This window comes from Peromyscus californicus, unplaced genomic scaffold (genome assembly GCF_007827085.1).
Source record: "Peromyscus californicus insignis strain IS unplaced genomic scaffold, ASM782708v3 Scaffold_8__1_contigs__length_139910024, whole genome shotgun sequence".
NCBI classification, from domain to species: Eukaryota; Metazoa; Chordata; class Mammalia; order Rodentia; family Cricetidae; genus Peromyscus; species Peromyscus californicus.
The window spans coordinates 87163625-87188423 of record NW_026294606.1 but is presented as its reverse complement, the minus strand read 5'-3'; the positions used below and the strand labels follow the sequence as shown (position 1 = coordinate 87188423).

The following is a 24799-nucleotide window of genomic DNA, read 5'->3' as shown; positions in this document are numbered from 1 at the left end:
GGAGGCAGAGCCAGGCGGATCTCTGTGAGTTCGAGGCCAGCCTGGACTACCAAGTGAGTCCCAGGAAAGGCGCAAAGCTACACAGAGAAACCCTGTCCCGAAAAACCAAAAAAAAAAAATAATAATAATAATGAGGAAGAAGAAACCCTCATCCATATTTCAGAGGACTTTTAGCTTTATATATCTTAGATTCTTGAACTGTGAGGAGCACCAGTTCACATTTGGATAAGTATCCATATGTTGGTTTTACAGATCATCAGTGAAATGTAACATAGTTCCTACCACAGAGGTGGTTGCCAGCTTTCTGTGAGTGGGTCTCACAGTGTGCTCAAGGCTGGCTGGGACTCCTGGTCCTCCTTTCTCAGCCTTCCAAGTACTGAGATTACAGGCATGCACCACCATGCCAAGTTCCCTATTATATCCTTATGTGAATTTATAAAAATTTAAACTTTATAAAAATTTAGAGTTATTGTAGAACATAATTTTTCTTTCTAAACTTTCTCCTCAGACACTTGAATCCAGATACAGAACTGAAAAGGTATTTTGGTGCTCGAGCGGTCCTGGGAGAACAAAGGTGAGGCCCTGGTCAGTCTGTGTTCAAGTTTTGTCAGTTTCTCTCAGACTCTAGAGGGAGACGGAGGCAGAAGGATTGCCATGAGTTCTTCCTAAGAGGAAAATATTTACATCCATAGTGAACAAGTAGAACTCTTAGCCTCATGCCTGAAACTGTTAAAAAGAAATGATTTGTGAAATCATCAGACTCCATGGAGCTGGGCTTTGTCCCTCACCCCTTCTCTAGGATGTACATAGTTTTTTTACAAAGATGCTAAAGACTTTGTGGTTCGAGGTCCCATTTTTGTTTTTCAATCAGCAACTAATGTAATCCAAAGCTGAGGTGATATGAGATGCTTGTCTGTGATGGTTTAGTAGTTCTTAGTATCTGGGCCACATGTCACAGGGATAGCATTGTAGGGTGTCCCAAGTGATTCCTAAAGGAAAAGGGTACAAGGGTCTACCTCTGGGAATTTTGTTAGGAAGCAATGTGTATTCTCTCTGCTTCTCCATCAGAATGTCTAGAAAGCTCTATCTTTGTTTGATTGTTCATGACAGGGTCCCTTCTGTGGCCCCAGACTTGAGTTCTCTATCCTTCAGCCTCAGCTTCTCAAGCGCACGCCTTTAATTGCAGCATTCAGGAGGCAGAGCCAGGCGGATCTCTGTGAGTTCAAGGCCAGCCTAGTCTACAGAGTGAGATCCAGGAAAGGCACCAAAGCTACACACAGAAATCCTATCTTCAAAAACCAAAAACCAAAAAAAAAAAAAAAAAATAGTGTTTCATGTATGAAAATGCACTCAGTATTTGCATGTATGAAAATGTATCATGTACATGGAGTACCTGAAGAAACCAGAGAGGGGGTCGGGTCTTCTGGAATTGGAGTTACATTCAGTTTGGAGCATACATGTGGGTGGTGGGAACCAAACCCAGGCCTTCTATAAAGGCAACAAGTGCTGTTAACATCTGAGCCATCTCTCCAGCCCCTAGCATTGGCTTTTTAAGTTTTGTGGTTGTTTGTTTTTGTTTTTGTTTTTTCTGATTGTAAAACAAGTGATTCTTATGAAAAAAAAAAAAAAATCAGTCATTTGGCCTTTGACTTTCATTCTCTTACCACATCCCCAGGTTAGCTTTGGTAATTGATTCTGTATTGCCGGGGCACATGCTAGCACTTGCTTTGTATGACCGTGAGAGGATTCTGCTGGTCACTGTACGGCCTGGCTTGCGTATCTGGTTTCCTAGGTTGTCGTTCTCCGTGCGATGACGCACAGGGTTGGGTACACTCCTGGCATTTGTGACACACAGAGCTGTCTGCTGCTGTGCCGCCCTCAGGAGTTATGCAGCTTAGATCCCCACTCCACCCAGGGTCAGCCTCTTCTCCTCACTGCAGACACAAGAGTTTTTGGAGTTTTGTCCCTACTTTGACTTCTTAGATTGTGACTAAGCCCACTGGTGTTTCCTTTGTTGTTCACTCCTACTTTCCTTGTGTTCCCTACGGGTTTGTTTGTTTGGGTGTTTTTGTTCCTTTGGTTTTTTTTTTTTTAGTACATAATGTTGCTCATTATGTAGTAAGAGCTGTCGTGGAACTTAGTGTATACACCAGGCTAGCCTGGAATTCAGAGAGATCCACCTGCTCCTGTTCCCCAGGTACTGGGATTAAAGGTGTGTACCACCATGACTGACTGACTTCTTTCTTTCTTTCTTTCTTTTTTTTCTTTTTCTTTTTTTTTTTTTTTTTTTTGATTTTTCGAGACAGGGTTTCTCTGTATAGCTTTGGAGCCTGTCCTGGAACTTACTCTGTAGCCCAGGCTGGCCTCGAACTCAAAGAGATCCGCCTGCCTCTGCCTCCCGAGTGCTGGGATTAAAGGCATGCACCACCACCGCCCGGTTTATTTCTTATTTTGTATTTTTAGTGTGTAATTTTTCTGACTTTTATGACTTCTTTTGGGAACACTGATGAAAAATATTCATACTTTAAATGTTCCCTTTTAGGGCTGGGATTATAGGCTCATTTGGTAGAGTGCTTGTCTAGCATGCTTGAAATCCTGGGTTTGATCCTCAACAACACATAACCCAGTCATGGTAAAACACAACTGTACTCCCAGCACTTGGGAGGAGGAGGCAAGAGGACCAGGAGTTCAAAGCTGCCCTAAGCCACATAGTGAATTTGAAACTAGCTTGGAATACATGAAGCTAGCCTGCCAATCAATCAATCAACCAACCAACCAACCAATCAATCAATTGTTCTCTCTTTTACTTGGACTGCCCTGGGCCAAGTTTTCTGTTTCATTGTATTAGTTACTTTTCTTGTTGCTGTGACAAACACCTGAGAGAAGAGACTTGAGGAAGAATTTATTGTGGCTCACAGTTTAGGGGGACACAGTCTGTCACAGGAAAGACATGGCGGCAGGAGTGGGAGGCAGAGGTCACGTGTGTCCACAGTCAGGAAGCAGAGAAGAGATCCCAGTGCTCAGAAGGTTTTCTTCCTTTTCACCCTTCATTGAGTTCAATATTCCAGCCCGTAGGTTGGTGCTGCTCACATTCAGGGTAAGGCTTTCTGTAAGTGCCCTCACAAACATACCCAGAGGTGTGTCTTAGTAATTGCAAATATTGTCAAAGTGACAGTAAGGTTTAACCTTCCTGCTCTCTCCCCACAACCCTGCTTTGTCTATCCGCCATTTCATTATGGTTTTTATGTCCTGTTTCTGTAAATTATAGTTACTGATACTGGTTAATAATTGTATTTATTTCAGTCTGTATAGTGCTAGGGTTAGACCCATAGCCTTACAAATGCTGAGTACACATTGAACTTCCCTCAATCCTGGTCTTAAACTACTGAACAGCTGAGACTATAGGCTATAGGCAGATACCACCATGACCCCAGTTCCTTTGTTACTTTTACGGTATTAGATTTATTTCTTTAAAACTGTTAAGTTGGGCCAGAGAGGTGGCTCAGAGAGTCACGTTGCCTGCTGCCCAGTTCAGTCCTAGAGACTAACATGATGGAAGGAGAAACCATTCACCTCAGTTGTCCTCCAGCCTTCACACTGAACCACGGCACATGTATGCCCTATGTGTGCATGAGTGTGAACACAAATACATGGGTCAATTTAAAAATGTGAAAAACAGGCTAGAGAGCTGACGTAGCAGTTCAGAGCACTTGTTGCTCTTTCAGAAGATCTGGTTCTATTCCCAGTACTCAATGGTAGCCCACAACCATCTGTAACTCCAGTTTCAGGGACTTTTAACACCTTTTTCCGACATCCTCGATACCAGGCATGCTCATAGTACACATACATACATGTATACAAAACATTCATATACATGAAACAAATATAAAAAAGCTTTTAAAGATAAAAGTTTGGTTTTTGGTTTGGTTTGGTTTTGGTTTTGGTTTTTCAAGTGTACCCCTGGCTGTCCTGAAACTAGCTGTAGACCAGGCTGGCCCCAACTCAGAGCTCCACCTGTCTCTGCCTCCCCAGTGCTGGGATTAAAGGCGTGCGCTATCACTGCCCAACTGGAACAAAAGATTTTTTAAAAACACATCCTTGGCTAGACTTGGTGGTGCTCACCTGTAGTGCCTGGCCTGAGGAAGCTGAAGCAGGGGGATTTCAAGTTCAAGGCCAGTCTAGACTACATGAAGAGACCCTGGGTGAAAATATAAAGACTCTGGTTTAAAAATAAAGTTATGTCTTACCTAAGATTTCTCCTAGAAGCTACAGTGTTTTCCTTTTCGTTCTCCACCCTTACCCTACGGCTTTGCGGCAAAGCCTGGAGCCTTGTCTTCTCCCAATGTGGTCACTGCTCTTTTGGGGACTTCAACTTCCTGCTGTGTCTGTCCAAAGCTCCTTCCCAAACCCCTCTGAATGTGCCCTCTACTCTGGGGGTCTGAGAACCTCAAGGTGTTCCTCTGGACCCTCCCTCTGCACCCTAAATTCCCCCCTCCAGGCTAAAGGCCCACTTCAGGGCTAGGCAGGATTGCCTTCCCAGATCCTGTAGGCTTGGGACAGTTCACTTGTCAGGTCCTACCAGGAACCATCTGTGGGTTAACTGCCTGTCTTCTTTTCCTTCAGATTTTGACTATTTCTCTAGTACACTTGGTTTCCTCCTTCAGTTATTTTATTTCTTTTTGAGAGGGAAAAAAAAAGCTTTTCTATCTTTTTTCTGAAAATACAACTTGTTACTCATTCTTTTCAAAGTAGCTGAAATTATCAAGGAAGCATAGAGAGTAACACATATCCACATGTGACTCACTCAGGTCAACCCAGCTCTCCCTCCTGGAAGCAAGAAGGCTCCTTTCTCCTCCCCTGCCATCTGTGCCCTCCTGGTCACCATCTGATCAGGATGTGGGAAGGTGGGGAGGTTTTTCTCCTATGATCCATACAAGATCTGTGTGAGGAGCCTGGCCTTCCTTCCCCTGCACACCTTCAGTGCTCCTCTGTCAGGCTAATGTTCTTCCACACATGTGCTCATGCCCTTCAGCGTTCTTCCTCATCGCTAGTGCTTCCTCTTCAGACTTGGCTGTGTTGATGTGTCAGTCAGCTGTCCCTCTCACTCCATTGCACTCAGCCATCACCAAGGGTTGCTTTTGTTCAGTCTGATGCACTAGGGCAGCCAGCTCATAGCTCATGTGTGTCAACAGAATACGATTATCAGGCCTGGCTTACTCTTTTTGTTTTTGGTTTTGGTTTTGGTTTTTTTTCTGAGACAGGGTTTCTCTGTGTAGCTTTGGAGCCTGTTCTGGAACTCTCTCTGTAGACCAGGTTGGCCTCAAACTCACAGAGATCCGCCTGGCTCTGCCTCCCGAGTGCTGGGATTAAAGGCGTACGCCACCACCACCCGGCTGGCCTATTTTTACTGTTTTATTTTAGGCTTTCATTTTTTTGGTTTCCTTATTCATGCTCCTGCCTTTTTGTGTAAGACAGGGTCTCATTATGTAGCCTTGACTGTCTGGGGCTCTCTGTGTAGACCAAGCTGGCCTCAAACTCACAGAGATCCACCTACATCTGCTTCTTGAGTGCTGGGATTAAAGCTGTGTGCCACCACACCTGTCCCCCTCTGCCTTTTTATTGGACTGTGTAAACTTTCTCTCTCTCTCTCTCTTTTGGGTTTTTTTTTTTCTGAGACAAGGTTTCTCTGTGTAGCTTTGTGCCTTTCCTGGAACTCACTCTGTAGACCAGGCTGGCCTCGAACTCACAGAGATCCACCTGGCTCTGCCTCCCGAGTGCTGGGATTAAAGGCGTGCGCCACCACCGCCTGGCTAAGCTTTCTCTTTTAATTTGTTGTTGCTGTGGATGAACCTAGAGCCTCATATGTGCTGGGCAAGTTCTCAGAGCTTTACCTCCAGCCTGAATTCGTTTTTCTGTTTCTGTGGTTATGTAATGGTGGCTACTCTGTTGCTAATGCCGTGTTCCATCCACCCTTGCCCACTGGCCACTCTACTCAACTTCTTTTCCATGTATCTTCCCTGCCTGCATCTTGAGTTTCACAGTTCCCATGGAGATTAGGCAGACCATCCTGGTCCCTGTCCACTATGGAAAGTAAAACTGTACTGCGTTCTGTTTCTCCAGGCCTCGACAAAGACAGCGTGTATATCCCAAGTGTACATGGCTGACAACCCCTAAAAGCACTTGGCCCCGATACAGCAAACCAGGTGAGGCCCTGCTGGGTTTTGGGCAGTGACTTAGATCCGGTACTAATACTCTTGGTTCTCTTGGGCAGTCATATTTACTTTAAATTGTTGCGGTTTTCTGTTTCATAGCAAGCTACCAAATATGCATAATTTAAAGAAAGAGGGCAAGGCAGGCGGCAGTGGCGCACACCTTTAATCCCAGCACTCGGGAGGCAGAGCCAGGTGGATCTCTGTGAGTTCGAGGCCAGCCTGGTCGACAGAGTGAGATCCAGGGCATGCTCCAAAACTGCACAGAGAAACCCTGTCTCTAAAAAAAAAAAGAAAGAAAGAAAGAAAGAAAAAAAAAAGAGCAGCAGTACAGAGAGGCAAGCGGGCATGATGGAAATGTCCAGAGACCTTTTCCATGTCTCGATCGACAGGCATGAGAGCCCCTCAGAGGGTTAGGGTGTGTAGCTGTACTGGTGATAGTGATGTAACAGGCCTGCCTCTCCCCACCAGTCCTGGTTCTTCTGTGCGGGTGAAGACCTGTATGGGAGCTCTGGGCCTGTGCACTGGTGCCTAACAGTATCTTTTGTCCCTGCCAGGCCTCTTGCCTTGTCAACAAGGACACCTACACATGTAGGCAAGCTTGTTGACTGGTCCTGCTAGACTCTGGCCTTAGATAGAACTATTTTAGGAGGGGAACTTAGAGACCAAGAATTACTGTCCTATTTAATGAAAATTTACCAAAGAGAAATTTCCCTGTACACTCAACATTGTACATAAGGAACAGAGAAAAAGCATCTAGTTATAACTCACCATCACCTGTAGGACCTGGGGTAGTGCTCACTGCATAGCCACTTTGGATGCTAATCCCCCAAACCTGGGCGTGGTGTTCCCACCAGGCAGATACAGTGCTGTAGTCTCTAGTATTGCTTCTAGCCAGCAATAGTGACCTGGCACATTTCCCTCCTGTGGGTACTCTGGGTGGGTCTAAGGAAGCAAAACAGACAGGACTCTAGGTCTTGATATAGCTCCTGCAGTGTGAGCAGGCCTACGCACTCCGCAAGAGCTCTTGGCAGAGATCATCTTACAGCCTGTAGAGCACCAGAACTGGCAACGTGCACCAGACACTCAGTTTGAGTTGAGTTCATGTGGCATATTTGTGCCAGGAACAACAGGAGGTCTGTGACTGCCTAGCGCTGCAGAGTCCTGCAAAGTGTCCCAGCCTGGCCCCCAGCACACCCTCCCTGAGCAATATTCATTTCTTTAGGTCTGTCAATGCGGCTGCTGGAATCCAAGAAAGGCCTTTCTTTCTTTGCATTTGAGCACAATGAGGAGTACCAGCAAGCACAGCACAAGTTCCTGGTGGCTGTGGAGTCCATGGAGCCAAACAACATTGTGGTGCGTAACCGTGCAGCTCCCGGTGGGCAGAGATCAAGCGGTGTATGCCTGTGTGCAGAGCAGTCAGACCCTGTGTACAGAGGAAGTGTGCTTGGCTCCTCAGAGGAGAGCCACACTCTGCCCTCAGTTCCCTTCTGCAGACTGTGTGCAGGGCATTGTGGGGTCTTTTCCCGGCTGTCTTTGCCTTTAGCTTAGGTGATACAGCAGTGGGTATGCGTGGCTCCCTTCTTCAGGTAGCCTGTGCCTTTTGTGCTCCCGCAGCCTGTGTTCTGAGTACCCTGCCAGCCCCAAGTGTGGGCCACAGTTTGCAATCACTGAGGACAAAGAGGAGCTTATCCTTTGTGCCTTTGTATACCTGACCCCTGAATGATGTCACATTCCTTTGAGGAGAAGAAAAATGCTAGTTTCCGGGCCTGGAGAGATGGCTCAGTGGTTAAGAGCACTGGCTGTTCTTCCAGAGGTCCTGAGTTCAATTCCCAGCAACCACATGGTGGCTCACAGCCATCTGTAATGAGATCTGGTGCCCTCTTCTGGCATGCAGGCAGAACACTGTATACATAATAAGTAAATCTTTAAAAAAAAAAAAAAAGTTAGAAAAATAATTTCCATGCTCTTGGTTAGGGCATAGAGAGCTAATTAGGCCAGTTTCTGAGTTCCCACCTTCAACTAGATCAGTGGTTCAGCTGAGCCACAACATCATATACCTTGAGTTAAAAGTAGACTATGAGCCAGGCATGGTGGTATACTCCTTTAATTCCAGCACTTGGGAGGCAGAAGCCTCTGAGTTAGAGGGCAGCCTGGTCTACATAGTTAATTCCAGGCCAGCCAAGAATACATAGTGCAACCCTCTCTCTCAAAAAAAAGAAAAGCTAGGGCTGGAGAGATGGCTGAGTGGTTAAGAGCATCTGCTGCTCTTCCAGAGGTCCTGAGTTCAATTCCCAGCAACCACATGGTGGTTCACTACCATCTATTGAGGGATATGATGCCCTCTTCTGTCATAAAGCTGTACATGCAGACAAAGCACTGTAACATAAAATAAATAAATAAAGCTTTAGGGGGAAAAAAAAGACTGAAAACAAACAAAAAAACCTATGACTATTTCATTTTTGATCATTTTTCCTAGCATGGGGCATGGCCTGGTGCCAAGGGTTCTACCTGCAGTTTTTCTCTAAAATTACCTTCCTTTCCAACAGGTTCTGCTCCAGACAAGTCCCTATCATGTTGACTCACTTCTGCAGCTCAGTGACGCCTGCCGCTTTCAGGAGGATCAAGAGATGGCTCGAGACCTTATAGGTGAGCCAGCTTACCTGCACCTGCCGCTCGAGCCCCTCCAGCTCCCAGGCAAATGCTACTTCATGAGATGACAGAGGATGCTTCATGGAGATAGATAGAATCCACCTGGGCAGAACGTGCAGTTGATTGTATCTAGTGCACGCCACTTGTGTAGCCCTTACCACCCTCTGTATCTGTCAGTTGTAAAGCGCTTTGGTCTGTGTAAGCAGTTCTGTCCTTCAGTCCTGGGAACTGCTAGTGTCCTTTGTCTGCAGTTGCGCTTGAAGCGTAGAGTTCGTGCAAACGTGTGGCCTTTGTGTTTGGCTTCTTTCATTTACCATCTTGGTTATCCCTGTTGGAGCATGTATCATACTTGCACATTGTTTGTGCTATATAATACTCCATCTGTGTGTAGACTGTATTTTCTGTACCTGTCATCAGCTGATGGACACTTAGGTTGTTTTCTTGCTATTGGAAATGGTGCTGCTGTGAAGACACCTGTGCAGATTTCGTGAGGATGCATGTTGGTGTACACGCGTGGGTACTTGGTGTTAGCAGATCACAGCACCAGTTGTAATCTGGTATATGAAGCATTTCCCTCTGGAACTTACAAATGTATGTTGCAGTAAACTTAGAGTCATTGACGAATACCTGGGAAGTCCTGTGTGTGCCCTCTCTCTTTCAGGGTCCCAGTTACATGACCTCCCTCCTTCCAGAGCGTTCCTTGTTTTGAGTTGTTAGAGGAGAGAGTTACAGTCATTGTGTCTGTGACGCCCTCCTCTGGTGTTTGTGGCCCACAGAGAGAGCACTGTACAGCATGGAGTGTGCATTCCATCCCCTGTTCAGCCTCACCAGTGGGACTTGCAGGCTGGATTACCGCAGACCTGAGAACAGGTGAGTTTGGTCCACCCTAGAGTGAGTAATGGGCTCCTTTCAAGTCACGTGAGTGGCTGTTGTGAGTTTCGTGGGGAACGGGTGATGCATGACTGTCCCTAAGGATGGATCAGGGTCCTGAAGATCCAGAGTACCTGTAAGTAAGCTTTGGTGTGCTCACAGCAGAGGGCTGCGCTCAGGGAACCAGGCATCAGATTGGTCCAAAATTAAACCTATTCAGGTTATAACTGTTCTGACAAGCCACAGAACAGTGAGAGCTGGAATCATGCTTCCCATGTTTTTGGAGGAAGAGACCCATTCCCAGTGAGGTTAAACTATTGTAGCATGCTTTGCAGTTGTGTCTCCTGATTCTTAAATCTGACATGAGCATGGATTCAGCTTGACTTCAGGAATCATGCAGAGAGTACTCTCTTTTCCATGTTTCTCTAAGCCCGCCCACCCTCTGGTTTTAGCCCGTGTGTGTCCCCCTTCCTCCCTCACAGGTAGCACTCTACTTTCTGGATATCCCTGTCTGCCGCAGCAGGAAGTCCCCCACCTTAGCCACAGCCATTGTCTGCACTCCAGCACAGTGTTGGGTTCCTGTGTATTGCTTTTGTCTCTTCTAGTTAAACTCTTACTTCTTTAAACAGGTTCTAAAATTAAGTCACCAAGATGACTAAAGCTGTCCAGCTTTATCCATCCAGGTGTAATGCTATGACAACTGTTAAAATCTGAGCATAAGTTAAGAGTATGATTATATAGGTTCTAATTCTCTTCCTTTAAATGGTAATCAGAAAACAACTAGCAAGAAGACAGGTTTTGCCAGGTATGGTGGCACATGCCTGTAGTCACAGCACTGAGAAGTAGGAATCAGTTGAGGTCATCTCTGATTACATAGTGATTTGATGCAAGCCTGGGCTACATAAGATCTCCTCTTAAGGAAGCAAAAAAGAAAAGGAAGAAAAGAGAGGTTTCACAAACACTTGATTGTAGCCTAGCATAGTGGCACCCGTGAACAGACTTGGCATTCTGAAGTAGGAAGATCTCTTGAGCCAGTTTGTTCAAGGTCAGACTTGGCAGCATAGTCAGACCATGTCTCAAAACCAGAAAAGCTTGATTTTCGTGTCTAAGTACATTTATAACTAAATAACAAGGAGCACGCATTTCCTCCAGACACACAGGGGCTGTTCACAAACACTATGTCTAGCCACTTAGGAAATGCTGTCTCAACCCAGAGGGCGGACACAGTGCTGGGCCTCTCACTTGTCATGCTCTGCTGCCTTTCTGTCACTAATTCATGGATAACTGTCTTCGATCTAGGAGCTTCTACCTGGCCCTCTACAAGCAGATGAGTTTCTTGGAGAAGCGAGGATGCCCACGTACTGCACTGGAGTACTGCAAGCTCATCCTGAGGTGAGTATTCACTTTGACTGCATGGCCACCTGACCTCACCACAGTGGCCCCAAATCTGTGGGGACTCGAGCCATGACCACACTCCCTCTGTCTCTCTTGTCTCTACTTACTGTGCTGCCTCGGAAGCCTTGAGCCAGATGAGGACCCCCTGTGCATGCTGCTGCTTATTGACCACCTGGCCTTACGGGCCCGGAACTATGAGTACCTGATCCGCCTCTTCCAGGAGTGGGAGGTATGTGGAAGCCGTGTGTTGTGACCTGCAGCTGCAGCTGTGTGTCTCCCTTACCTGGCTCAGCTACACCTCTGTGTTTGAGGGACAGTTTTGTGATACGATGGTGAAGGCATGAGTCAGCGCAGGTAGATCCCCAGGGCCTCCTGCTTTTCTGGCTTCCTCATTACCTCTGCTGAACAATTACGGTCTTCCTAGATGGTGTCCCAGCAGCCTTTCGAGAACCCCTGTTCACAGGCCTGCACCAAGTACGTATGCACAAACAGTGGTGCTAGCAGTGATGAAAAGTTGGGAAAACCCCAGAACTCACTGTGGTCCACTTAAGAGGCAATCATGAGGCAGAGCACCATATAGGTTGACACGGGGAACCTCCGCATACAGAACCACATTCTGCAGAAATGCTGCAGAGACAGCATAAACCAGTCCCTTGTGCCTTGCCAGATTTGCATGTAAATAAAACTGAAGACATGATGGCCTGACACCACACTGCTAGCCTCTGGCCCAGCTGCTGTGAATGCCAAGTATACCTTGGGTGCCCGACATCACCAGAAAAGAACATAACTGTCTGTCCATGACTGTGGACATGTGTCAAAGTGACAATTCCAGTTTATCGAGTTTACTACCGTGCTTTAAGATCAGTTCTGCTGTTCTCCATAATGCGACTGCTAGACACTTTAAAGAGTACAGGACTCCCATCCCATCCCATGGTTGGTTCTTGTCAGAGAAGAGAGGCATTGGGTTTTGTGCTGGTTGCTTCCACCAGGGCCTATTAAGGGATAAATCATGTTACAGAATGTTTGGTATAGTTGGCCAGGAAGTTTTGCTTGTTGGGATCTGATTTGTGGACTCCCTGGAGCTCATGAAAGCATGGCTACAGGAAATGACAAAGGGCAGCAGGTAAGTGATCATTATGGCTTATGTAGTTGTAGAATAAAAAAGCAGGGCATAGGGATTTGTGATGTAACCCCAGTTATTGTAGGGGTCAGGGCAGGGGCAGGTGCATTGGCTAGCTAGCTAGACAGACTGGTGCTCTTAGGTGTGGTGAGAGACCTATCTCAGAACATAAAGGTCGAGAAGCAGAGAGACAGCCTCACAGGTAAAGCACTTGAGACCAAGCCTGATGACCTAAGCATGGTCCTTAGAACCACATAGTGGAAGGAAAGAACTGACTTCTGCAAGTTGTCTTCTGGCCTCTACATGTGCTGTGGTATGCATGTATTTGTACACGTGCACACTAAATAAATAGATGAATGATTTTTAAAAAGCTAAGAAGTGAAATAAATTTGGAGAATAATTGAGGAAAGACACTCAATATCGACCTCCAGCCTCTGCACTCATGTATCTTTGTGCACCACCATACATACCTGATGGAGAAGACGTAGAACAAGTCACTAGCCTTCTCACGAACCATAGAGAAAGAAAGGAAGTCACTGGAAAACACTTCGAGGTTAGGTGGAGTCAGACCTCACTTTTGATGACTTACTTTATAAGCTTTCTGCATAGGCAAGAAGGCTGGCTTCCCTGCTTCCAGAGCTGAGAGTCTAGGCAGGGGACACCCATCCTGAGGCCCCCGCCTGCTGCTCTAGCATCAGTCATCTGATTGGGCTGATTCCTATCCTTCTGTGTCCTCTTGTGTTTCCTACATGTAGAGAATGGGTTTTCTTCATTCTGAGTTAAGGTGAGAGGCCCACAAGGAACAGTTGTGGGGCTCACCTGGTATCCACCGCACACTTGTACACTATGCGTTTTGTCTTCACAAGCTTAAGGCCACAGACTTCATTTCTTCGTCCCTTATAGGCTCATCGGAACCTATCCCAGCTCCCAAATTTTGCCTTCTCAGTTCCATTGGCATATTTCCTTCTGAGTCAGCAAACAGACTTACCTGAGCATGAGCTCACCTCTGCCAGGCAACAGGCTTCCCTCCTGATACAGCAGGCGCTCACTATGTTCCCTGGAGGTAAGTGCCACCTCTTGTCTGGGGATTGAGTCTAGGTCACAGCCCTCGCCATACTTCATGGAAAGATTGCCTTCCTTTAAAGGCCTAAAGACTTGCTGTAGTTCTAGTTAGAAAGCTAGTCTACCCACTTCAATGAGCCTACTACAAGTTTGGAGAGGGTGGGGAAGAGAGAGGGGCAAATGTCTTCCCTGAGGTTTAGTTTCGGGATGGGAGAGCAGGGCATTTTCCAGAACATGAAGTATGTTAGATAGTCTTTGGTACTAGAGGGAAAAAAGCAGACGTAGTATCTAGAAGGGCCTAAGGCTAGCCCAGAGGCAGCTTGAAGGGCACTGGTTGTGAGTAACCAGGAAGAGGCCCTGGTCTGCTGCCCAGGCATTCTCACAGATGTGGCCAGGAGAGTAAGGTGATTACCTGCCCAGATCTTTCCTGGGAGTGTCCTCAGAGTGAAACTGACAAGATTTCTGTGGGGCCGACTTCTTTTCTACTAGAAAGTCCCAGAATTGGTACCACATTGTAGACTCTGAGTTCCTTGAGCCTTGGCCAGAACTCTGCCTACCAACCAGACCTGAGCAACCTCAGGCAGAAATAGTGCCTATTTGCTAACCCAGTGAGGGTCACTTCCATTACTTAGAAGCTGCTTATGCCTTCTGTGGTCTGATGTAGCTAGTGTTACCTCCTCACAGGATGCTGCAGTATGAGCATGTCCCCAGGAAGTCACTGGGAGGACTTTGTTGGTAGATTACCAGCATGCAAGCTGTTTAGAGAAGCTAGCACTTCGGTGAATAGCACTACATGCAAGGGAGCCCTGTGCTGGCCACTGATCTGCTCCTGGTCCCTGCGGAGTTAGCTCTTGCAGGGCACAGTCAGCCCCACTCTCATGTCTGACCTTCATATGATCAGAGCATCCAGCCACCCATGCTTGGAGGGGATAGGCAAGTCTTCCTTGGATGCAAATGGGACAAGAGGCAGCAGGATATGCATGGACTTCCCCAGGGTTCAGAGGTATCTTGGCATCTAGTGTGAGAGACCCAGCTTAGGAACAAATTGGTAATGGTAGTCAGAAATGGCCCCTTGGCTATCCAGCTTCCTTTACCTTAAAAATACTTAGTGGCTGGGAGCCAGTACAATAAGGACTGCAGAATACATGGAGCCTTTACCCTTTTTTTTTTTTTTTTTCAGCTCTTATGCCATTGCTGGAGTATTGCAGTGTGCGGCCTGATGCAACAGTCTCAGATCACCGCTTCTTTGGGCCAGATGCTGAGATAAGGTAATGATGTGAGCCTGTAGGCACTGTTCCCCTCACCCTTAAAGGAAGAGCGGAGCCTGTCCTGGGGGACCCTATGCAGCTGAGGAAGCCCCTAGAGCCCACATCCATGTGCACGACATCTCACCTCTGTGGGGCAGGTGAGCAGCCTCTAGTCTAAAAAATGGGGTTCGCTCATGATCTTTGCTGTCATTAATTTTCTCCAGATTTCTGTATTGTCGCATTTCTCATAGACCAGAAAAAAGAGCAATATATATCATATCATGGCCCCCACCCTTCCTACAGACTCGTAATCAGCAGCTGAGGGCCATCCTTTGGTGCTGTTCCACAAAGGAAAACATACTCATTCTGGTGTTTTTCACATTTCTGTCAAGTGGTCAGTATTACTAAACTCAGACAACAAGGAGTGTGCTCTACCCTTCAGGAATACCCAACCCTCCGAAGGTGGAATATCCCTGGTCAGCGGCTGAGGGGTAACCTCCTTTAGTCCAAGGCACTAGGCTTTTCCTGGATTTCCCTTTGCCCACCATGGAGCTCTGCCAAAGGTCTGGTTTCCTTGCTCTTCCACAGCCAGCCCCCTGCCCTGAGCCAGCTGGTGAGTCTGTACCTTGGGAGGTCACACTTTCTTTGGAAAGAACCCGCCATTATGAGCTGGCTGGAGGAAAACGTCCGTGAGGTTCTGCAAGCAGTGGATGCTGGGGACCCTGCTGTGGAGGCCTGTGAGAATAGGTGAGCTGAGCCTGACAGATATGTCAGAGAACCTAACTTAGGGAGGGCACCTGCTGGCATGAGTCCTTTGTGTGTCTCCTCCTGGGTCTTTCTCACAGACATAGGGCCTCTGATTTCAGCTTGACTTTGAAGGAGCTACCAGGAGGTCCTGGGCATGGCTACTGCACAGAGATGTGAAGGGGTGTGTGGTTTTGTTTAGTTTGTTTCTGCTTTTGTCCTGTGTTTCCATGCTTGCTATCAGGATTGCTTTTCTTACCCTTCTTGACAAAGATTGGAGCCGAAAGGTCACCAGAATAGCTTGCTGACCTCCTTTCTACATGTGGGGTTCCTGGAACATAGAACCTGTTACGCTGCATTTAAGAAGCAGCCCCTTTGCCCATTTGTGCCGTTTGCTCATGGTCCTCATCAGCATCCTGGCTCTGTCATCTCCCTGAGCCATGGAATCAGGAGGTCCAGTGGTAGACATGAGGCTATATTCTAGACTGTCTGAGGACCAGTGGTAGACATGAGGCTAAATTCTAGACTGTCTGAGGACCAGTGGTAGACATGAGGCTAAATTCTAGACTGTCTGAGGACCAGTGGTAGACATGAGGCTAAATTCTAGACTGTCTGAGGACCAGTGGCAGACATGAGGCTAAATTCTAGACTGTCTGAGGACTGGGGTGGAGGAAGAACTGTTGCTTCCAGGCCCCCCCCCCCCCCCCCCCCCCCCCCCCCCCCCCCCAGTCTTAGAACTGCTGTCGGCTGCATACGTCTCCCTGTGCTGCTGCTCAGCTCTGCCCAGCAGGCGGCAGGCCCCGTACAGTAGCAGTAACAATGACACACCCAGGGATTCTGTTGTGGACACTTCTTTAGTGTCTCACCAGAGTACCCACAGCCGTCCTCCTTTTCATCCCACGGATGAAGGGACCAAATTGCAGACCGATCTAGTAGACTTTGCTTTCAGAGTCTACTCTGCCACAGGGCTAGTAGCACAGCTTCCCCCCAAGAATGAGAGATGGGAGGTTTTACCACAAGTGGAACAAGCCAGTCCTTGCTGGATCTTTCCCAAGGTGGGTATGGTTGACTTGGTGTTTTATACCAGTTTATCAGTCTATCTGCCATTGTCTACTCTGGCCTCAGGCGGAAGGTGCTGTACCAGCGTGCACCCAGAAACATCCACCGCCATGTGATACTCTCTGAGATCAAGGAGGCTGTTGCTGCCCTACCCTCGGTAAGAGAAGAATACTGAAAATGGGGTCTTTGTGTGTGCCAGTCACAGTGTAGCTACCTACAAATTGGCCTGCGTGCCAGGCAGAGCTGGAACTGGTGCAGAGGGCTCTTCCCCTCAGGCAGCTCCTCTGGGCCTTCCTCACTGTATTGTTGCGTTAGTGAGCTCTTCCACCAGGGTGTCCTACTCTCCGTGATGGAGACCTAGCCCTTCCTCACAGACCTCACACCCCGCAGCAATACTTCACATAGCTGTGCCTGCTGTGTTTTCTGTTTGCACTCTCGGGGGTGGGCCAAGGCTGCGTCAGCTAGTGAACCAGCAGATATGTCATACATATCCCCCTGACTATCCTCTGGGAGAGACTATTCCACTTAGACCCAAAGTTTCTTGGAACAGAAACAGCACTTCTGCCAGATGGAGTGAATGGCTGCCTCCTGGCAGATGGGTCAGGTCTCAACAGCTGAAACTTGGGAAGGCAGAGGCTGCCAGCAGTGCTCCAGAATCTTTGTTTTTGTCTCCTCCTAAAGGATGTGACCACACAGTCTGTGATGGGGTTTGATCCTCTGCCTCCCCTGGACACCATCTACTCTTACGTCCGACCAGAAAGGTACCATCCCTGCTTTGTTCTCATACCCACACCCCCTCGTTGGTCCTTTGGGGCTCGCTGCAGCTGTCCTTGCAGATTAGAAGGAAAAGGGCAAGCACAGGCTAGCAGGGCCAGTCCACTCAGGAACAGGGGACACACAGTGTAACATGAAACGTCCTCTGAATCCACCAAAGGTCTGAGCACCTCCCTATAGGTTTATAGCAGGTGTGAGAAGTACAGTGGGAAGCAGATAAGGAGCCACCCCTGACCTGGTGCACTGTACAACAGACACCAGACTTAGAACCTAGAGAGACATTGGGTCAAATCTACTTACGAACCTGTGGGAGAAATGCCTACGAAGAAGGTTATGCCAGACCAGGAAGTGACAGTCACCTGCTTTGTAGAAAGATATGGCCCAACCAGACAAAGGATGGCAGCTGGTACTCTAGCATGTGCAAAAGCCCCCTTCCAAGAGCAGAGTGTAAGGTCCGGTGAGCACTGAAGGAAGGCCCATGTGTCCGAGCCTGGAGAATGGGGTTATGGGCCAAGCATTAATATGGAACAGGCCTGAGTCCCAGGCTGTCTTGTGTATTTGGGCAGTTGGTAGAGACTGGCCATGAAAGAGCTCATTTCCCTTCCCTCCTTCCCTTGACAACTGCCTTACCTGGGTCTATTGCCCCACAGTCCATTCCAAGCAAGGAACACCAGGCCACCTAGACCCTGGCAAAACATGTTGAGTAGAATGACTCTCATTTAAGGATTTAGATTAAGATGAGACTTTCCAATGGATTCAGAAATATCTTGACAGGCTGGCATAGCGAGCTATCATAGCGTTCTGCTGTGCTCTTGGTGTCCCCAGAGTGGACGTGTGATGATGCTGTGCAGTAGAGCTGTGCTGCATCCCCTGAGATGCCCTGACCTTTACTGCCTGCCTTTGTGACTGCCAACGCCGTCCCCAGCCTTCAAATGCTAGTCACCTTGTCTTCTTTCCATGTGACCCAGCAGGCTAGGTCCCTAAAGAGCCAGCACTCTGGGACTGGTTACCTCTCCTTTCTTGTTGCTCTTGGGTGTCCACAGCTCCACCCCAGGCTGGTTAGTAGTCATCACTGCCCACCCCAGATCCTGATGTGCAGTTTAGGACCCAGAGCCTTAGCTCCACTTAGAGGCTGCCTCTTCCTAGCCGTAGGAGACTGGATAAGAACAGCTGGCAAAGGGCTGGGACCCCACAGTGTCTGCTGACCTTCTTTTTCTTAACTTGTTTTCATTTTCAGGCTGAGTCCAGTCAGCCATGGAAACACAATCGCCCTCTTCTTCCGATCATTATTGCCAAATTACACCACAGAGGTATGTTGATTGAACACATTGGTCTTTCCCTCCCAAGTTGCTATGGGCAAGTCCGGCTCAGGGTGGAGGCAGGAATGGCTGAGACTGTGCCTGCCTGTGGTGCCATGTTTAGGAAGTGGGGACTTGGCCTGCTGAACTTGCAGTAGCTATTTCAAGGTGAGTAAGTAGTGTGAGGCTGAGAGACGGCTCAACATCGCGGTAGGTTGGCCATGGTTAAACATGTGCATTGGCTTTTTAGAGCTTTTTCTTCTGGGCAGGGACCTTGGGAGGGGACAGGCCCAATCCTGGAGCTTGGGCTGCCTCAGACTGCTAAACCCCAGGTCTCAAATCTGCACAGACAGCCCCCACTTAGATATGTCTCATTGTTCAGGGGGAGAGGCTGGAGGAAGGAGTGGCCGGGGGTCCGAACCGCAATCAAGGCTTGAACAGGCTGATGTTGGCCGTACGTGACATGATGGCCAACTTCCACTTCAACGACCTGGAGGTGCCTCGGGAGGACAATCCTGAGGGCGAGGGGGACTGGGACTGACTGTCCAGATGCTGTGCCCAGAGCTGTGCAATTATGTTCCTGATTCTTTCCTGGTTGGAATTAACCAGTTCCCTGAAGTAGAAATGCTGACCATGTCATCCACCCGTGTCTTTTGTTTTCCCTCTAAATGTGAGTGGGGTATGCTCTGCTGTGAGTGAGCTTTTCCTCCAGTGCCCTCAAAAATAGTCCAGGAGCAGTGAGCCCCACACCATATACACCCTGCCATGTACCTTACACTTTCAGAATTTCTAACATAATGCAGAGAAAGGGGTTTTCCTGGAGTCTTCAGTGCGAGGACCCCACATGCTCCTTGCTAGGGGGCACTGAACCTTCCACAATGCTGCACCCAGCATCTTTGCAGTGGTGGGGATCAAACCCAGGGCCTGGCACATGACCTACCATTGCGTGATAGTCCCAGCCTAGGAATTGTATTAGTAACCTTGGAGGGCTGGAGGTGTGTCTCAGATGGTAGACTGCTTGTTAGCATGCACAAAGCCCAGGATTCGATCCCCAGCACAACACAAACCAGGTGTGGTAGTGTTCATCTGTAATCTCAGTACTCAAGAGGTAGAAAGAGGGACAAGGGGATTAGAAGTTAAAGATCACCCTCTGCTGTATAGTGAGCTCAAAGCCAGCCTTAGTTATGTGAGACCCCAGCTCAAAAGAGGGGGTTGGGGCATGCGGTGCCCAGAACTGAAAGAAAAGCCAAGAAGCAACTTTAAGGCAGAAAATTCAAGGATTCTTTGCAGAGGTTAAAGGGTGTTTGATCTAGGGATGAGTGGGGAGCCCTGACCAAGAACCCCAGTCCAGTGTCGGGAACAGAGGCACAGCCAGGCAAGGCCGGTCTGTGTCTCATAAGCTGTCTGATTGTGGAAAGGTCCAGGCTACTGAGATGTTATAAGCTGTGTCAGGTATCTCTCGGGCAGCCCTGCCCATCTGTGTCTGTACAGAGACTGGGGGAGGTACTGCCGTGGGCTCTAGTCTGAGAGATGGCTGGTGAAGCCCCCCTAAGTCTTGGTCCATTGATTGCTTCCTGGGAGTTCAGACGGCACTGGATCCATGGTATGGACGAAGTACAAGTAAAGCATGCTTCAGGAATGTCCTGAGGGCCATAAATGGCTCAGTGAGTAAAGGTACTCGCTTCCAAGCCTGATAACCCGAGTTCAATCCCCAGGACCCATACGGTGGATGGAGAGAGCTGACTCCTGCAGGTTGTCCTCTGACCTCCACACATACATTGTGGCATGTGCACACCTATACAAACACCAAAAAAATGGAAAAGGGGCAGCTTGGTGGCTAAAAGTACTTACTGTGCTTGGTGCTTTTGCAGAGGACGAGGGTTTGATTTTAAGCACCCATGGCGGGTAGCTCACAACCACCGTAATTCCAGCCCCAGCATACAAACATATACATGATGTGGCTGAGCAGTGGCCCAGGTCACTGTCCCCTCAACAGGACATTAAGGGCTGACTTGTACCCATCTATAGTCAGCCTAAATGTCACAGCCCATTTCTAAGTTAGCCATCTTTAGGGGGGCTCTGTGTTCAATATATGTGCCTGGTGAAAGATCACGTGTCACATGAATTGGTGCTGAGTCTCTGTTTTTTCTCCAGCATGAATTGGCAAGGCCATGAAGTCTGGATACAGGTTCTACTACTTGTGCTCATGGGTCAGCAGGGGCCTGGGGAGGGCAGGCCTGAGGGGCATAGCTCCCATCAGTTGCCTTACCTACTCCTGGGTTTGGTGGGAGATCTGCACCCAGTCCCAGGGAGGGGTACTGTTGAGATGGTCCTAATTCACTGTCTGAATCCCAGGTTCCAGGTTGGAGTGGCCTGTGGTGAGTTTCAGCTAAAGGGAGGAGGGATTGGCTAGGAATGGGTTTGTTTGCTGGAAATGATAAGCAAGCACAGAAAACCTGGCATCCTGCCTCTTCCTTTCAGCAGCTGTAAGTCCATCCAGATGAGGATGTGATATCTGGAGCTGCAGCAGCTATTCTACAACCACGAGGCAATGAACTCCAAAATGAAGAGCCAGTGTACTAGGAACAGTGAAGCAGAGGATGCCCTAGGCCTTCGGGGGACTTCCCACCTCCAGGCCTGTATCCTGAGAGGCCATTAAATGATTGGCTTCAGAAGTGTTGCTCAGACTTAAGTAATTTTCAACTGAATACATTTCTAATGGTGATAAATAAAAACCAGTCACTCACGTCATCTGTGGATCATCAGGAAAAGTAACTTTTTGAGACAGCGTCTCAATGTGTAGCCCTTGATGGCCTGGAACTTGCTATGTAGACCAGGCTGGCCTCAGAGATCCGCCTGCCTCTGCCTCCCAAATGTTAGAATTAAAAGCGTGCACCACCGCACCTAATCTGCATGTCATCTAAACAACTTTAAAGTCTGGCCTGCCACCCTGGTTGAGGTGATAGTGCATCCCGCTCCTCCCTGGACCCTCAATCTCAGCAAGAGGTGTCTGCTTATGTGCTCTGTGCAGAACTGTTGGATGCCTGCTTGTGTGCTCTGTGCAGAACTGTTGGGTGCCTGCTTGTGTGCTCCTGTGCAGAACTGTTGGGTGCCTGCTTGTGTGCTCCTGTGCAGAACTGTTGGATGCCTGCTTGTGTGCTCCTGTGCAGAACTGTTGGGTGCCTGCTTGTGTGCTCTGTGCAGAACTGTTGGGTGCCTGCTTGTGTGCTCCTGTGCAGAACTGTTGGGTGCCTGCTTGTGTGCTCCTGTGCAGAACTGTTGGGTGCCTGCTTGTGTGCTCCTGTGCAGAACTGTTGGGTGCCTGCTTGTGTGCTCCTGTGTAGAACTGTTGGGTGCCTGCTTGTGTGCTCTGTGCAGAGTTGTTGATTACTTGAGCATTTTCATGTAGTCAGGGAGAAAACCTGTTAGCTGCCTCCAGAGAAAGTGCAGAGGAAATGAATGACTTTCAGATGAAGACATGGTAACATAGCCTTTTTTTTATTTTATTATGTGTATGGGTGTTTTGCCTGAATGTGTGTCTGTGCGCCATGTACATGAGGTGCCCACAGAAACCAGAAAGGGATATACAGAAAAGGATGTTGGATCCCCTGGAACTCAAGTCGCAAACAATTCTCTCTTTTTCTTTATCTTTTTTGGAGGGTGGGGGAGCGGGGGAGGATGGGTTAGACAGTGTATCTCTGTGTAGCTCTGGCTGTCCTGGAACTCATAGAACAGGATGATCTCAAATTCAGAGATCCACCTGCCTCTGGCTCCCAAGTGCTAGGATCAAAGATGTGCACCACCACTGCCTGGCCATCACAGACTGTTCTTACTCACTATGTGGGCGCTGGAAATCAAACCTGGGTCTTCTGGAAGAACAACCAGTGCTCTTAACTGCCTAGCCATCTCTTCAGCCCCAGGCATGGGCTTCTTGAGTGCTGTCTTCTGTGACCAGAGCCAGAAGGGACGTGTTCACACTGCCTGGGAGCTTGGGGGACCTCCTTGGGGAAGCACTGAGCCTCTCCCCAGTTGGTCTGCCTGTTGGAATGCAGGCTGCTCTTTGCTTCATGGAGAGAGCGCCATTAGCCATTCTACCGGTAGTGTCCCCTACTAAGTAGATAGTCATTCCTGTGTGCCAGTTGTCATGTGCTCTTCCCAGGGTCACTGAGAAGTCACACTTGAAGTATACTCAGGCTTAGGGTACTGGACTCCATCCAATCCAGACAGTCCCGAGACTAACTTTGCCATGTTCCCTCCACAGCCCAGCACAAGCTGACTCTCCCAGCTCTGCTTTTCTCTTTCCTTCTCTGAAGATTCTAGTTGTGACTTTGTGATCCAAAATGAGTCCCACGGCATGGTCACCTTCCTCTTAACACCCCTCAGCAGGGGCTTCCAGGAAGGATGTGGCTCCCTCTGCCAGAGACTGTTCAGTTCTCCCACCCTTTGAAGTCTGGCTGTCTGCAGGGTAAACTGTGGTTGTCTCAAAGACTTCATTCTGAAGCCAAAAATACCAGCATCTCTGAAATGGGACAGCACAGGAAGTTAGGGCAGGGGGCACTTGCTCTTTGATGTCCCAGAAGTGAAAAGTGGCCTGCAGCTACAGGGTGCCCGGGCATCATGTGGCTTTAGGGGCCAGCCATGGCATAGACCATCATGCCTCCACAGCCCATCAGACCTGGGACCCTTCTTGGCTAGAAGCAGAATAAGACCTGTGTTATAGGAGGCAGATAGCTGGGACGAATGTGGCAGTGTGAGCCCTTCTGTGAGGCTTGGGACACTCAGGACACCCAGAGTCACTTTCTCATCCTGAATACCTATAACGCAGGACACCTGAGGATGTGAACACAGTTTGTGAAACAGGTCCACCCGTTTGAAAAATGGTTTGGCCAGATGTACTAAAGCTGAAGATAGACCTCATGCCTGCAATATTCCATTGGTAGGTGTCATTCAGCATAAGCACATGCCTGTGTCTGCTTATGATGTCCAGCAAGACCTACCAACAGCACTGATCCTGATAAGGTTGGCCACAAGCTGCCAAATGTCCAGGATGGGTTATTCACATAATGGACACTACACAACCTGAATGTTTAGTTACCAAAATAACAAGGTGACTCTTAGTGTGAACAGAGTATAAACTGGAAGATTCCATTTTATGTGATTTCCAAGATAGACAAAATTGGTAGTGCTGAGGCCCAGGGAGGCCCAACATAACAGGTGTAAGTTGTATTTTATTCATTGACCTGGGAAAGTAAGTAGTCCTGACCATGCTCAGTTTGGCGTGTGTCACTTTTATAAGTGTCTTTTACTGCAGGGTTGTTAAGTGAAAGCAAAACAGTAAGTGCAACGTGCAGATGTAAGAAACGCCTAACATTGTTAGTGGATGCTCACGTGGTTCATGTGTGCTTTCACAGTGGCTCTTCTCTATGGGCACCTTATGACCAGAGAGTTGCCAGAGTAGGCGAGAGAAAGGACAGACCTTTAGCTGGGCAGGGTAGTGCACACCTTTAATATCAGCACTCTGGCAGCAGAGGTAGGTAGATCTTTGTTTTGGACCGGCCTGCTCCACCAAGTGAGTTCCAGGCCAGCCAGGGTTATATAATAGTGAGAGCCTGTCTCAAAAAAACAAGAAGAATAGACTTTTAACACTAGTGTCACAAACACTGAAAGTGCACTCCAGCTGGTTCCTGCCTCTCCACTGCTGGCATTCTTACCTTATTCTCTTCACTTATATGTGGAAGGGAGCATCTTGTGCTAATGAGAAGGCACTGGGTACCATGGAGAAAGTCCAGCAGCGGCTAGAGGTGGGTTGATACCACCCCTGCCTGCTGTCCTGACCACTATGCGTAGTCACATGCCCAGCTGCTGGCCCACAAAGGCTGGAGACAGAGGTCTGCCCTGATGTGGTTCCTGGCTCCAGGGCTGGCATGTGCTCCACAGCGGAAATGGGGCTTCTCAAGGGAAGGGTTGTGCCCTGGGGAGAGGGGCATCCACGAGAGAAGGACAATGTGACTAAAGAATGCTGGGGGATAGCCTCAGAACCCCCTCTAGTCAGTCAGCTCCCAGGAAGTGGCAAGCTTCCTGCCACACCCAGAACTGTAGCTAAAGGAGGTTCTAGCAAGCTTGGGCCTTGAGGGACATGCAGTGCCATTATCCCTGTCAGAGCTCCCCTGAGCCTATTGGTATAGGGCTCTTGTCTACCTTAGTCCTGCCTGTAGTCCTGCAGTTGCCACTGACTCTCAGAGTTCTCCTTGGTCCAGCCTTGAGTTCAAGGAGCTGAACTGGTGCTATGTGTACACACCCTCAGCTTCAAATAAAAATGTCACTGCCCTTTTCATGCTTCCAGTGGAGAGTGGTGGTGGTGGTGGGGGG

At 48.4% G+C, this 24799-nt stretch overlaps 1 protein-coding gene across 4 annotated transcripts in view; it reads left to right on the top strand.

Moving 5' to 3' along the window:
• Tcf25 (transcription factor 25) overlaps positions 1 to 21181 on the top strand; it is a 31440-nt gene extending 10259 nt beyond the window's left edge. For 2 of the 4 annotated variants that reach the window (XM_052729741.1, XM_052729740.1), the window contains 14 exons: positions 509 to 574; positions 6121 to 6203; positions 7435 to 7565; positions 8759 to 8858; positions 9638 to 9731; positions 11031 to 11123; positions 11250 to 11355; positions 13150 to 13309; positions 14489 to 14576; positions 15144 to 15302; positions 16425 to 16515; positions 17040 to 17119; positions 18370 to 18442; positions 18813 to 19069. In XM_052729741.1, coding sequence (XP_052585701.1) covers positions 509 to 574; positions 6121 to 6203; positions 7435 to 7565; positions 8759 to 8858; positions 9638 to 9731; positions 11031 to 11123; positions 11250 to 11355; positions 13150 to 13309; positions 14489 to 14576; positions 15144 to 15302; positions 16425 to 16515; positions 17040 to 17119; positions 18370 to 18442; positions 18813 to 18971 — 1483 coding nt within the window. In that variant the 3' untranslated portion in view covers positions 18972 to 19069. Of the gene's footprint in view, positions 1 to 508; positions 575 to 6120; positions 6204 to 7434; positions 7566 to 8758; positions 8859 to 9637; positions 9732 to 11030; positions 11124 to 11249; positions 11356 to 13149; positions 13310 to 14488; positions 14577 to 15143; positions 15303 to 16424; positions 16516 to 17039; positions 17120 to 18369; positions 18443 to 18812; positions 19070 to 20911 lie in introns of those variants that run through there. The other 2 variants (XM_052729742.1, XM_052729743.1) reach the window with 2 other exon arrangements.
• The last annotated feature ends 3618 nt before the right edge of the window (positions 21182 to 24799 follow it).